Source organism: Loxodonta africana, chromosome 22 (assembly GCF_030014295.1).
Source record: "Loxodonta africana isolate mLoxAfr1 chromosome 22, mLoxAfr1.hap2, whole genome shotgun sequence".
NCBI classification, from domain to species: domain Eukaryota; kingdom Metazoa; phylum Chordata; class Mammalia; order Proboscidea; family Elephantidae; genus Loxodonta; species Loxodonta africana.
In genome coordinates, this window is record NC_087363.1 from 42,707,478 (window position 1) to 42,721,535 (window position 14,058).

General features: G+C 47.2%; 1 protein-coding gene across 1 annotated transcript in view; it reads left to right on the forward strand.

The window, feature by feature from the left end:
• Nucleotides 1-1,967: 1,967 nt before the first annotated feature.
• Nucleotides 1,968-14,058, forward strand: part of LHFPL4 (LHFPL tetraspan subfamily member 4) — a 31,968-nt gene continuing 19,877 nt past the window's right edge. The window contains exon 1 of the mRNA XM_064274956.1: nt 1,968-2,373. Within this exon, the coding sequence (XP_064131026.1) occupies nt 1,968-2,373 (406 nt within the window). The remainder of the gene's footprint in view (nt 2,374-14,058) is intronic.

Genomic DNA, 14,058 nt, shown 5'->3' on the forward strand with positions numbered 1-14,058 from the left:
AGCAGAGGTTCAGAGAGGGCAAGAGACAAGTAAGTGGTAGTCAGAGCCTGCCTGAGTTCTATCCCAGATCATCTTGACAGTGAAGCCAAAAAAATCCAGGAAAAGAAATGACCCAAACTGGTTCCCTTGGGGAGCCCCCAGTGTGTGACTGGGCCTAACCATGAGCCTTGACTTTGATGCTTTGTTCTTTAACACAGCTTTATGGTGTGCACATTATGCCAGGCATTGTATTGGGCTCTGGGGATTTACTGCATGGGAAGGAAATCAACACATCCCCAGTCTCCTTCATTCCCACCCACCTGGTACTTATTCTCTGAGTATGTTCCCCAGGCCCTGCTCCTTAGCTGGCAGCAACCAATCCCCAACTCAGCCGTAGGCTGGTAACAGTTTAGGGGGTTCCCTCTCCCAGGGGTGTTGGCAGTTTCCTAGGAGATTCTGGAAACCTTCAACGCCTCCAAGACCCAAAAGACTGGAAGTGTAATGGTGGAACTTCAGGCACTGTTACAGGTTGTAGAGGAGGTAATTTCAAACCCTGTTCAAACCCAGTTCAAACCCTGTCAAATATCACCCCGTCAGCCCCTTCCTCGTTTTCGTATGGTTTGCGGGGACCCACAGCTCCACAGGTCAGGCTGGAACAAGGGGGTCCGCCAAATCAGGGGGCCTGCCGTGGAGGGGTTTTGCTGCTCTGGCTTGGGGACCCCGGGACGGTGTCCGCCCCTCCCCCGGACTGTAGAGCTCGGAGGGCCCCTCCCCCACTCTCAGCTCGCGGCAAGAGCGCGCCTCCGTCGGCCAGGCTGGTGCACGAGAGCGCGCGCCTAGGCGCGGGAGCGCGCCCCGGGAGAACCCGAGCAAGATGGAGGCCGCACGGAGGCCACCGCCTGGGCCCAAGCAGCCGCTGCTGGGAGCGCCAAGCCGCGGCGCCTAAGCAGTGTCAGTCCGGGACTCGCTGCCCCCGACCCGGCCCAGGTTGGTCTCCCCGCACCCTCGTCCCGTGGCTGCAGCCTCCGGTGCGTCTGGCCTGGACGCGGGGCAACCACCCCCCCACCCCCGGCCCTACCCGGGCCCGGCAGCTCCAGCGTCCCGGGGACAGCCCCTGCCCACCTCCCGCCCCTCGTGGCCCAGGCTGCCCTCCAGCCCTGCTTCCTCGTCCCCTTGGCCTGGAAAGCCCCTCTCCTCAGGCCAACCCGCCAAGCCTAGGCTCCCTCAGGCTACATCCATCCTGGCTTAGAGGAAGGAGCTTCCCCCACCCTGTGTTCAGACCCTGCGGTCCCAGTCCCCAGCTCTCCCCTAGCCTCATCCTAATTCCGCCACTTCGCCCTCTTAAACCCTCATACCAGCCCCCAGTTCCAGTCCTAGCCTCCACATCACCTTCCTAGTCTCCCAGTACCAGCCCTTATACTCCCTTCTTACCCCTTCATAGAAGCGCCCACCCCTCTCTCCATAGCTCCTTTTTAGACACCCAATACCAGACCTGCTTCTACTCCTAATCCCAGCCCCCAATTTCTCTTCCGAGCTCCCTGTATACATCCCCTCTGCTAATCCTCCAATACCGGCTCCCAACCTCCATTCCATTCCCCCATGACCCCTTTCTAACCCCGCAATGCCAGCCCCTAAGCCCCCTCCCCAACTCTTCCATGACCTCTTTCTAGCCTCTTTCCCATTCCAGCTCTCGTAGCCTCATCCCAGCCCCCCAACTTTCACATGGCCCTTTCCTAGGCCCCCCAGAGGAGATCTTTGCCATTCCTCTCAGACACCGCGCCAACACTCTTATGACCCCCTTCTAGCCCACTTCCCCATCCCAGTCCCCAGCTCCTTCACCCCAGCTCTGCCCCAGGTCCGGCCCTCACGAGTTCCTCGGCTCAGGGCCGCCTCTCGCGTGTGTCCCCAGCTCCCGCCCCGCAGCTTGGCGGTCCGTCCCGGGCCGGCGGCCCCCGCCTCCGCCGCCGCCGGCCCCGCCCCCGGGCACCATGCTGCCCTCGCAGGAGGCCTCCAAGCTCTACCATGAGCACTACATGCGGAACTCGCGGGCCATCGGCGTGCTCTGGGCCATCTTCACCATCTGCTTCGCCATCATCAACGTGGTGGTCTTCATCCAGCCCTACTGGGTAGGCGACAGTGTGAGCACCCCCAAGCCCGGCTACTTCGGCCTCTTCCACTACTGCGTGGGCAGCGGGCTAGCGGGCCGCGAGCTCACTTGCCGCGGCTCTTTCACCGACTTCAGCACCATTCCCTCCGGCGCCTTTAAGGCGGCCGCCTTCTTCGTGCTGCTCTCCATGGTGCTGATCCTCGGCTGCATCACCTGCTTTGCGCTTTTCTTCTTCTGCAACACGGCCACGGTCTACAAGATCTGCGCCTGGATGCAGCTCTTGGCAGGTAGGAGGATGGGTGGGGGCGGGACCCCTAGACAAGGCTCCGGGGACGGGGGCTTCTTCCTGCCAGGTCCCTTTCTTGGAAGAGTCAGAGGTAGGCTGTGCTTCTCTAAGACACTCCCCTCCTTGGCTGACCCTCAGCAAGCAGCCACTGGGAGAGGGGATTCAGTGAGAGGCATATTGAGGCAGGGGACAGAACCTTAGAACTACGTCTTTGGGTTTGTGTTCCAAGATATGGTTAGACTGCATTTATTAGTGGGTTAGCATTACATTAGCATCTCTGAAGGTCTCTGCTTATTGTGCCATCTTAGGGGAGATATTGGAGTGAGGAGTTACTCTAGGGCTGATCAGTTTCTGCTGTATTGTAAAGAGCATGAGATAGGGAATCAAGAGATCTGACTTTAACCTTTCGCTTGCTGACATTATCAACTTGGGCATCTCACTTCACTTCTCTAAGTCTCAGTTTCCTCATCTTTAAAACAGTTGAAAGGATTCCAAAAGGACAAATAAAAGACTATCTTGTAATCTGTAAAGTGCTGTGATATGACAAGGGAGGAGGAGGATGTCTACAGCGTCCAACCAATGTTTAAGATGCAGGTGATGACAGCACCTGGCAACATGGGTCTCTGGAAGGCAGGCCTCCACAGCCCCTTCCCCACTCTCAGTGCAGGAAGTTTTGGTGCCATGCCAAATGGGAGTGAGTCCCTGGGACCCTCTGAAATGTTTGGCTAAGACAGTAATCTTATCCTAAGAACCAGAGAAAGACCTTTTGGGAATGAGAAATGCTGAGGCAGTTTTCCAGGATCCATTAGAGTCTCCCACATACCTTCAATTGAAGACATATTTTGAAGATTCATCAACTTGGACATTTACATAATCGCAGGCAAGGATGAGAGTTGGGCTGGGGAAAGTGGGGCCAGGGGATGACAAGAGTGGAGGAGGAGAACTGGTGAAGGCTAGAAAAAAGTTTGAGGCCTTCTGAGGATGAGAAAGAGGAGGAAAAACATGATATTCATGCAGTAGAGAGGGCTTTTAAAATAAGCACTTCAGGACAGACACTCAACAAGTGTCAGCACCCTCAAAAGAGTCCCCTTGGGGGAGGTGTGATATCACTCACTGATGATTCCACCACTCGAAACATTGTAGAGAATTGTCTTCAGAGCATGGGGTGTATTCTCTTGCACATCTTCACTGATAGAAAACCTCCATCTTTTAAAGGAGGAATGTGATTTTTGGAAATGGCTTGAAGTCAGTCAGGGCCAAATGGAGAATAAGGTGGGTGATCAAATTGAGGAATGTCACTTGTGGTGAAAGCCAAGGTACGATGATAGAGACAGGAAGCTGGTTCGTTCCCCAAGAGAACTTTTACAAATGCAAAGAGGAATTGCTGCCCTATTGGAAAAATTTCCCAAGCTCCCAAAAGGACTACTTTGAAGAGGAAAATGCTTATTCAGATGTGGACATTCTAATGGGCTTGTTTCAAATCCGTCTCATCCCCCTCAACTTAGATATGGGTCTTTTAGAATCTTTGGAGAGGGTGTGAAAGGAGAATTGTAAGATGTGTGTGTGTGTGTGTGTGTGTGTTGGGGGGGATCTCTCCATATTCCTCAGTGGTACCTGGAGAGGTGGATTTTAGGCATTTCCATTCTATTCTTCTTCCAAAGGTAAATTGAAAGAATATAAACTCATCTAGAACCTCCAATTTCTCAGTTTTAACTTGGAATCTGCAGATGAGATGCTGGCTTCTTGGCCTTCAGATTATCGGTAATCCATGTGGGTTTAATATTGGGGATTTGATGAACTATCCAGCAACCCCGTGTAATCCCAGAATTTCAGAGATCTTAGAGATAATCTCCTTCAAACCCTGCCCTCACTTGCACACACACATTTTAGGAAGAGGAAACTAAGCCTAGAGAAGTGAAGGGATTGCCCAAAGTCATGCAGCCAGTAAGGGTGAAAACTGGGACTAAGCCCTGGCTTTCTTGACTCCTGGCCCAGTGTTCTTTCCCTAGTGTTACTGCCTCAGGGTTTAGCAGGGCAGTTGGTAGAGTTGAGCAGTTTGTTCCATTTTTCTCAGTGGTTGATGAACTCTCTGGGAAAGTAACTGATTCACTTTGCTTAATAAAGTGACACCAGGCCAGAGGACTGGACCGGGAGTCATGGGATGGGGGATTGTGACGGACTCTGCCTGTGACTCACCATGCAGTGGTAAGCAAGTTTTTTTTAGCTTAAATCTCAGTTTTCTTATCTGTATAATGGGTTGATTTAAAGTATCTCAGCCCTGTAGGGCTTCTACAACAACTCTTTCAGTAAGGTAATTCCATTGAGAAAGTGAGACATCGGTATCCTCAGAGGAATTGCAGAGAAGCAAAGGGCCTGGTTTGTGTCGCATGAGAATTAGAATGCTTGTCTTGTGGTTCTTGTTCCAGTGAACTTTAATTCAAGTATTTTAGGGTCTTCTAAATGCAAAGCACTGGTCCACTGGGAAAATGCAAGGAGGTGTTTATCCCTTTGTTTATTACTCAGTTACTCTGTGATCATCCCTATGCTACATGGTACAGTACTGACATACCTGATACCATCTCTGTCCCCAAGGAGCTCAGGTCTATAAAATGCAGCACCTGTTCTCAGGAGCTTACCATCTAGTTGGGTCACTATATTGGTCTGCACCTATCAATGCTGATCCAAGTGACAGAAACCCAACTCAAATTGGCTTAAGTAGATTAAAATAAAATAAAGAGGATAGGGTTTATTGACTCACATAATTTAAAAGCCAAGAGTATTTGGCTTCAGAAATGGATGGATCCAGGTACTCAAATAAAGCCATTAAAAATCTGTCTCTCTCCATTTCTTGGTTCCTCTGTGTTGGCTTCATTTTAAGTCCACTTCTTTCTCTAAGGTGACAGACAAGGCTGCTAGTAGCTGTGAATTTACATTCCCTCAGCCTGTGGAAGAAAAACACCTGTTTCCCTGCGTTCCAGCAAAAGTTCCAAGGCTGATTCTCATTGGTCTAGCTTTGGTCCAGAGTCCACCTCTGAATCAATCATACTGATTTTCTCTAAAACCTGGGTCACATGCCTATCCCTGGAACACATGGAGAAATAGGAGAGAAAAGGTCACCTCCCACAAAAGGAAATCAAGTGTGACCCCTGGAAGAAGGGGGAATGTTAGTGAGACAAGTGCAGACAGAGGCTTCCCTCACAGCCTGAACACTAATGTGTGCTGAGCTTTAAGTGCTGTGGAAACCCAGGGGAATAGATGGGGCTTCTGGCTTAGTTGGGAGCTGAGGCTTGAGCTGGGCAGATTGTTGACAGAGATGGGAGAGCATGGGTGCAAACACAGGTGAGAAAGCCACATCTGGCTTGTGTGTGGCACCCACCTAGGGGAGCAGCAGGAGGAGAGGCCAGGAAGGAGTGATGGACCACAGTGTGCAAGGCTCTGAATGCCAGGTCCAGGGACTTATAATCAGCAGGCAGGTAGAAGCTACTACTACTGTTACTATTATTCAAGAAAAATTGTTAACATTTCTTTACGATGTACTAGAACATATGCTAAGCATTTTACATGCATAATATTATTTAATCCTCCCAATAATCCTGTGCGATAGGTACTTTTATTATTATTTTATAGATGAGAAAACTGAGTCTCAAAGAGGGCAAGTCATTTGTCCAAGGTCACTTACTACTTGTAAATGGTGGAGTTAGGATTTTCACTTGGTCTGACTTAAAAGCCCAAGCTTTTGGTTAGAGGAGGATTAAATGGTGGGCATAGTGACAGGATGTGTTTGCCAGAAGAGTCGAATGATAAATAGAGGGACTGGAAGACCCAGGTGGCTCTTTAAGGAATTAGGAGCCAGCTTTTCTGGGCTTCTCAAGATATCTCTGCTACTCTTTACCTGGTATTTTCCATTTACTGAGCACATACAATGTACCAGGTTCTATGCTAAACATTTTTACATTCATTGTGTCATTTAATCTTTATCTCTTAAAAGATATACAGGTATTATCCCCATTTTGCAAGTGAAGAAACTAAGGCTCAGACAGACCATGTGACCTGCCTAAGGTCACCTAGTTGATAAGTGGTAAAGGAAGAAGAGACAAGTTCATGGTCAAGGAGTGAGACTTGAGCCCAGACCCTTCCTATTTCCACAGAGGGAAGATGATTCTGACCACAGTTCACTCACTACTGAGTGCCTACTATGTGCCAGGCACTGTCCTGGTGCTGAGGGCATAGCAGAAAACAGAGGGTGTGAGGTGGAGTGGGAGCTGGAGGAGACTGGGGTGGAGGTGGCAGCAGGGGGTGGCTGGTGTGGTCCAGAGGCGAGCATCTTCCAGCCTTCGGATGTGTGTCCGTAGTCACCTGGGTTCTCTGGGCTGGGAGCAGCAATCACAAGAGCCTCCCCATCAGTGCAGCTTAGAATTTACATCCACACTCCTCTCCATTTCCTTGGGCTTTGTTTCAGATTTGATTTGGGATTTTATTCATCCAGTAAGTGTTAGTTCTTTGTGGATAACACTGCTTAGCACAGTGGGGGCATTTCTTTCCTCCCTTCTTCTTTTCCTCCTTCCCTCCCTCTCTGTGTTCCCCATTCCTTTCTTTGTCACATCAGTCCTTTACTGAACTCCTCCTATGCATGCCAGGCACTGTGCTAAGCCTGGGAATCCTGAGTAAGAATCCTTGTCCCCAGGGAACTCATGGTCTAATGGGAGAGGCAGGAAAAAAAACAGATCATCAGTAGACGACACAAGAAATGACGGAATCATGCACAGGGTACTCTGGGGACATCAAGGGGACTTCTCACCCAGGCAAGGACAGCCAGGGAAGTCTTCAATATTAGAGCTAAGTCTTAAAGGATGAGTAGGAACCCTGGTGGCACAATAGTTAAGCACTCAGCTGCTAACCAAAATGTTGGTTGTTCCAACCCACCTAGAAGCTCCAGGGGGAAAAGACCCGGTGATTTGCTCCAGTAAAGATTACAGCCTTAAAACCCGATGGACAATTCTATTCCATCACATGAGGTCACAATGAGTTGAAATCGACTCCATGACACCTAACAACAAAAGGAAGGGAAAGGGCAAACCAGGCAAAAAGAGACAGCATAATCAAAGGCACAGAGGTGAGAAACAGTCTGGTCTGTTTTGGGGACTACAAGCATTTGGGGCAAGGAGAGATAAGAGTTGAGACTGGGGAGGTAGGTAGGACCTGGATTTTGGAGGCCTTTTTTTTTTATAAACCATGTTAAGGGATTTAGACTTTATCCTTAGGAAGAGGGTAGTTGTTGAAAGATTTTATTGTCTTAATTTGTCCAGACTTGTTTACCTTTTCAAAAACTTAATACATGCATGTGATAAAAAATTAATAAGGTAAAAGAGTATAGGGTTACAAATAAACCCCCTTCCCACCCTCAACCTCAGTGTCCCCATTCTCTTCCGAGAGGTAGCCACTATCACCAGTTTCCTGAGTACCTTTCTGAGAAATTCCATAAATATACAAGCAAACATATATACAATATTTTTTACACAAATGACATATTTGTTATCTATTGCTGCATAAGAGCAAATTGCCTCAAAACTTAGTGGCTTAAAGCAATAAATATTTATTGTCTCAGTTTCTGTGGGTCACAGGAATTTGGGAGCAGCTGAGATGGGTGGTTCTGGCTTAGGGTTTCCCCTAAAGTTACAATCAAGAGGTCAGCTGAGGCTGCAGTCATCTGAACTTTTACTGGGGTTGGAGGATCCACTTCTAAGCTCACTCACGTTGCTGTTAGCTGGAGGCCTCCGTTCCTCACCACATAGGTCCCCACAAGGCAGCTTAAGCATCCTCACAACATGGCAGCTGGCTTTTCCTAGAATGAGCATCCAAGAAAGAAAGGAAGAAGCTACACTGCCTTTGATGTCTTAATCTTAGATATCACATACCATCACTTCTTCCACACTCTATTTGTTAGAATCAAGTTACTAAAGCCAACCCACATTCAAGGGGTGGGGAATTTTTTTGAGGAGGAGAAGAGTATAAAAAATTTGAGGACATATTTTAAAATCATCACAAACTAAACATGCTAAACACTTGGTTCTCTGTCTTGCTTTTTTTTTTAAATTCAATAACACATCCCAGAGATTGTTCCATATCAGTCCATAAAGAACCACCTCTTCCTTAAAATCTGCGTAATACACTTTTATATAGGTGTTGTCTTAGTTGGAAACACTAGTGGCGTAGTGGTTAAGTGCTATGGCTGCTAACCAAAAGGTTGGCCATTGGAATTCACTAGGCACTGCTTGGAAACCCAATGGGGCAATTCTGCTGTCTTACAGGGTCGTATGAGTTGGAATCAACTTGACAGCAATGGGCTGTCTTAGTTTTCTAGTGCTACTATAACAGAAATACCAGAAGTGGATGGGTTAAACAAAGAGAAATCCATTCTCTCATTATTTAGGAGGCTAGAAGTACAAATTCAGGGCACCAGCTCCAGGGGAAGGCTTTCTCTCTCTGTTGGTTCTGGGGGAAAGTCTTTGTTATCAGTCTTCCCCTGGTCTAGGAGCTTCTCAGTGCAGGGTCCAAAGGACATGCTCTACTCCCAGCTCTTTTTTCTTGGTGATAGGAGTTCCCTCTCCTCTCTGCTCCTTTCTCTCTTTTGTATCTCAAAAGAGATTGACTCAAGGTACAACCTAATTCATTAGCTTGTGTCCTGCCTCATTAACATAACTGCCTCTAATCCTACCTCATTAACATTATAGAGATTAGGATTTGCAACACATAGGATAATTATATCAGATCACAAAATGGAGGACAACCACGCAACACTGGGAATCATGGCCTAGCCAAGTCGATACACATTTTAGGGGGACAGAATTCAATCCATAATAGATGTGTCATAATTTATTTAACCACTCCTCCAATAAGAGACATTCAAGTTGCTTACAATATTTTACTGTAAACAGTGCTGCAGTGGATGATTTAATACATATGTTAAGGATAAGGATGAAATCCCTAGAAGTGGAATTGCTCAGTTTTGATAGATCTAGTCATAGCGTCCTCCACAGAGGTTGTACTAAGTTATACTTCCACCAGCAATGTATGAAGTACTTGTTTCTGCACATCTGTGCCAACTCAGTGTCTTATCAAACATTTTATCTTTGCCAATCTGATAAAGTTCTCTTATAGTAGTAATTTGCCTTTCTGTCATTATGAATGAGGTTGAGCACCTTTTACATTTTTTTTCTGTAAATTGTTAGTTCTTATACACTTTTCTATCAAGTAAATGGTATTTTTCCTCATTGATTTGTAAGAACTCTCTGTATATTAAGAAAATCAGCCCTTTGTGATGAATTACAAATATTGCTTCCCAGCTTGTTATCTTCGACTTTGTCTATGAATTTTTTTTCTGTGGTGAAATTTGTTTTTTTCTTAATATAAGCAAATCACCAATTCCCTCTTTTATGGCTCCTGGGTTTAGGATGATACCTAGAAAGGCTTTGAGGTGTTTTAGGCATGGAGGAAACACAATCCAATCTGGTTGTTGGTGGAGGGAATGTGTTGGAGCTGTCAAAAGGATAATTTTTATTCTGAAAGCCTCTTATTTTTGTCTTTTTCTGCTAATTTCCACTTCATGTTATTCCTCATTACCCACCTTATTTTAATCCCTGAGCAGCTTAATGGCATAATGAGAGCCCGGAATCAGGAGTCTGTGCCTGGCACATAGTAGGTACTTAGTATGTACTGAATGAATGAATGATGATATCTGATTCAAGCCCTAGCTCTACCACCCACTCCTATGGAGACAGCATAGTTTAGTGGTCAGATGACTTGAGTTAGAGTCCTGACTGTGCCAGTTCCAGCCAAGGGTTCTTAGGAAGGTTGCTTAATTCTGAGTCTCAGTTCCCTCACCTATAAAATGGGCATAATAATAGTAACTATCTCACGAGGCTGTTGAAAAATTAATTGTCACACCCACCTCCAGGTAGAGGTTTGGTGGTGGATATTTCTACATACATAATTGTAGGTGCTGCTTATGTATTAATATAGACAATAGAGCACCCGACGGCCACAGTTAGGACAACTTCTTAGATATAACCAAATACCTCGAGGGATGAAGCACCTAGGCGTGAAGGCCAAGGACCGTAGAGACTCCTGGGACATCTGTGTCAATTGGCACAACATAGTTCACAAAGACAATGTTCTGCATCCTACTATGGTGAGTAGCATGTGGGGTCTTAAGAACTTCCAAGTGATGATCTAAGATACAAGTATTGGTTTCTTACTGTCCAGAGCAAAGGAGAGTGAAGAAAACCAAATATTCGAGGGAGCGATTAGTCCAAAGGATTAATGGGCCACATGAACCACAGCCTAGATGACCCCAAGACCGGAAGAATTAGATGGTGCCTGGCTACCACTACTGACTGCTCTGACTGGAATCACAACAGAGGGCCCCAGACAGAGCGGGAGAAAAAATGTAAAACAAAAAATCAAATTCACAAAGAAGACCAGACTTACTGGTCTGACAGAGACTGGAGGAACCCCTGAGACTCTGACCCTAAGACACCCTTCTGAACTGGAACTGAAGCCATTTCCCGAGACCACCTTTGTGGTCAAATCATAGTCAGGCCCATAAAGTAAACAATAACGCCTGAGAAGAACATGCTCCTTAGAACAATCAATTATACGAGATCAAAAGGGCAACATTTGGCCAAAAGCAAAGATGAGAAGGCAAGAAGGGGCAGAAAATCAGGATGAAAGGAAATGGGAAACCTAGGATGGAAATGAGTGTGCTGACACGCTGTAATGTCACAGAACACTGTCGAATTTGCTCTGTAAACTTTCACCTAATGCATAATATATTTTTTTTTCTAAAAAAGGAAGATTAACTGTGCATATATGTGTAGACACTGTCACAAAGTAAACCTTCAATAAACTTTAGTGATTGCTGTTAGTTGCTCTGTGGCCTGGGTGAAATTCACTTTGGCTCCAACATTCCATGGTCTGTGCTAGAACAAGGGAGGAAAGGTGGAAAGAGTTGAGAGTTGAGCTTGGAAAAGTAGGTAGGGCTGCTTATGGAGATCCTTGAAAGTTGGGTCTTGGAGTCTGGGTGATGAGCAGCCACTTTTAGGCATGGGAGTGACCAGGTCCCGACGTGGATTTAGAAAGATGACTCAGGTGGCTGCTGTGAAGAATAGGCCTGGCAGATGTCTGATGGGAGTCAGGGGGTCCAGGGAGGAGGTTTTGGATGTGGTCCTTCACCTGGACCACATCCAAAACGATGAGGCTGAGGGAGGAAAATGGGGAGAAAGATTGGAGACCTATTCAGGAGATCAGCTGGATGTGCTGGAGGTGAGGAAGAGGCAGGTGTTGTGGATGACTCCCGGTTCCCACCGTGGAGGATTGGGTCTCTGGAGTGATGTTCACAAAGCGTGTAGGAAGAAGAGCAGGTTTGGGGTACAGGGTATAGGTCAGCTTTGGAAATGTTGAACTTGAGTTTCCTGTGATGGAGTCCTGGGTGGTGCAAATGGTTAAGTGCTTGGCTACTAACCAAAAGATCGGCAGTTTGAACACAACCAGAGGTGCCTCAGAAAAAAGGGCTGGCGATCTGCTTCTGAAAGGTCACAACCTTGAAAACCCTATGGAGTGGTTCTGCTCTGACACATGGGGTTATCATGAGTTGGAATCAGCTCAACAGCAACTGGTAACTGGTATGAGATATGCGACGAGTCCCTAGGTGGCTCAGAGGATTAAGTGCTTGGCTACTAACCAAAAGGTCGATGGTTTGAACCCACCCACAGGTGCCTTGGAAGAAATGCCTGGGAATTTACTTCTGAAAACTCAGTTACTGAAAACCCTGTGGACCACAGTTCTACTCTGACACACATGAGATCACCATGAGTGGGAATTGATGCAACCACAACTGTTTTTTTTTTTTTTTTTTTTGTCTATGGGATGTGCAAGAGGAGAGGTCCAATAAGCAATTAGATATTTGGGTCTGGAGTCAGGAGACAGGTCTTGGCTTGGCTAGAGAGGTAGATCTGTGGCATTATCTAGGAATCTGAGCGTGGGTGAGATGGAGACAACCTAGGAAATGCTGACGGTTTAAGTGGGAGGTAGGGAAGGAGGAGCTGGAGAAGGAGACTGGAGAGAAGAGCCAGAGCAGTAGGAGGCAAACAGAAACTGAGACTGACAGCCTTGAGAAAGGAACGTGTCTAGAGGAGCAAAAGTGGACAAGGAAGGGGTGGAGTCACCTGGAAGGCCCTTGTCCAGCACTGGAGGGAACCGGACAGGATGCAGGGAGTCCAATGGAAGGCTTTTGACCAAATCCTAGAGATGGGTGTGGGAGAGCTGAATAGGGCAGGGCAATGGGGGGATGGGGAGGAGCAGTGGATCCAAAGGTCATTAAGAGGCTGTGGGCTTCGTGCAGGCTGAACCTGGGGGTGGCGGCAAGAGTAAACTGCTATCAAATAATTACTGCGCTAAGTACAGGTGTTCCATATCTCTATAACAGCATCTGTGATGCCAGAGACAATTATTTGTGTTCTTAACAGTCTTCCCGGCTAAACTGTGAGCTTCTCAAGATTGACTTAAGGGAGTGACTTAAGGGAAATGTATCCCAAGCAGAGGGAACCATCAGTGCAAAGGCCCGGAGGTGGGAATGAACTTGACATGTTTTCAGGAATTCAGGAAGGAGGCCATGACAAGGTGTCAGGATTTGATTCTAAGTGCGATGGGAAGCTTTTGGGGGGTATTAAACCGGGAGCAATACGATCTGTTTTTGAAAGATCACTCTGGACGCTGAGTGGAGAATAGACTATGATGGCACAAGGGTGGAAGCAGAGGAATTAGTTAGGAAAGAGATCAGGACAGCTTGGATCAAGGTAGTAGCAGCAGAGATGGAGAAAAGGAGTCAGAGCCTGGATGTTTTTTGGAAGTTGAGCCAATCAGCCTTGCAATAGATTGGATGTGGGAGGTAGAGATAAAGAGGACTCCCCAGTTTTGGCCCCAGCATCTATGTGGCTGGATGGTAGATGGGGAGCCCAGCCCCAGGAGTCCCCTTCCAGAGGTCCAGGCTTGATTAGGGGCACTAGGATTGGGCCTGAGCCTCAAACCTACTGGGTTGTGGGCTGTTAGGATAGACCCAGCCTCCCTTGTAAAATAAGCCCTTGCCCTGGGTGAGCAGGAGCAGAGATGAATGCTGAGACCTAGGAGGGTGAGTCATGTGGACAAGCACCTCTGCCACTCCCGCCCTTCCCTGGAGTCCTCCCTGTCAGATGGTTCTCACTACAGCCCCCCACTGCACCTGCTCTAGGGAAGCAGTTCCCTTTGAAAGCTGTGATCTCAATGCGGACACAAACCCTTCCTCGGCTCCCCAGCCCAAAGCCTGGTCATTTCTAGAAAAACCTTGGTAAACATGAGGGAGAATGCAAGCAGCCAATAGTGTATTCTATGTTATACTGTGTCTCTGTACAGTTCTCCTTCTCTAAGATTATTATTGCTCTTTATTCTTTGTAGAAAAATTGGAGATGAGCGAAATTATACCCATAATCTCACTCTTCCAGAGACAGCCATTCTTAACTGCTTGCTCTACATTCACACATCTGTGCTGTACACAGTCTGTGTTGTGTTGTTGTTGTGTGCTGTGGAGTCAACTCCAACTTATAGTGTCCCTGTATGACAGGGTAGAACTGCCTTATAGTGTTTCCAAGGCTAT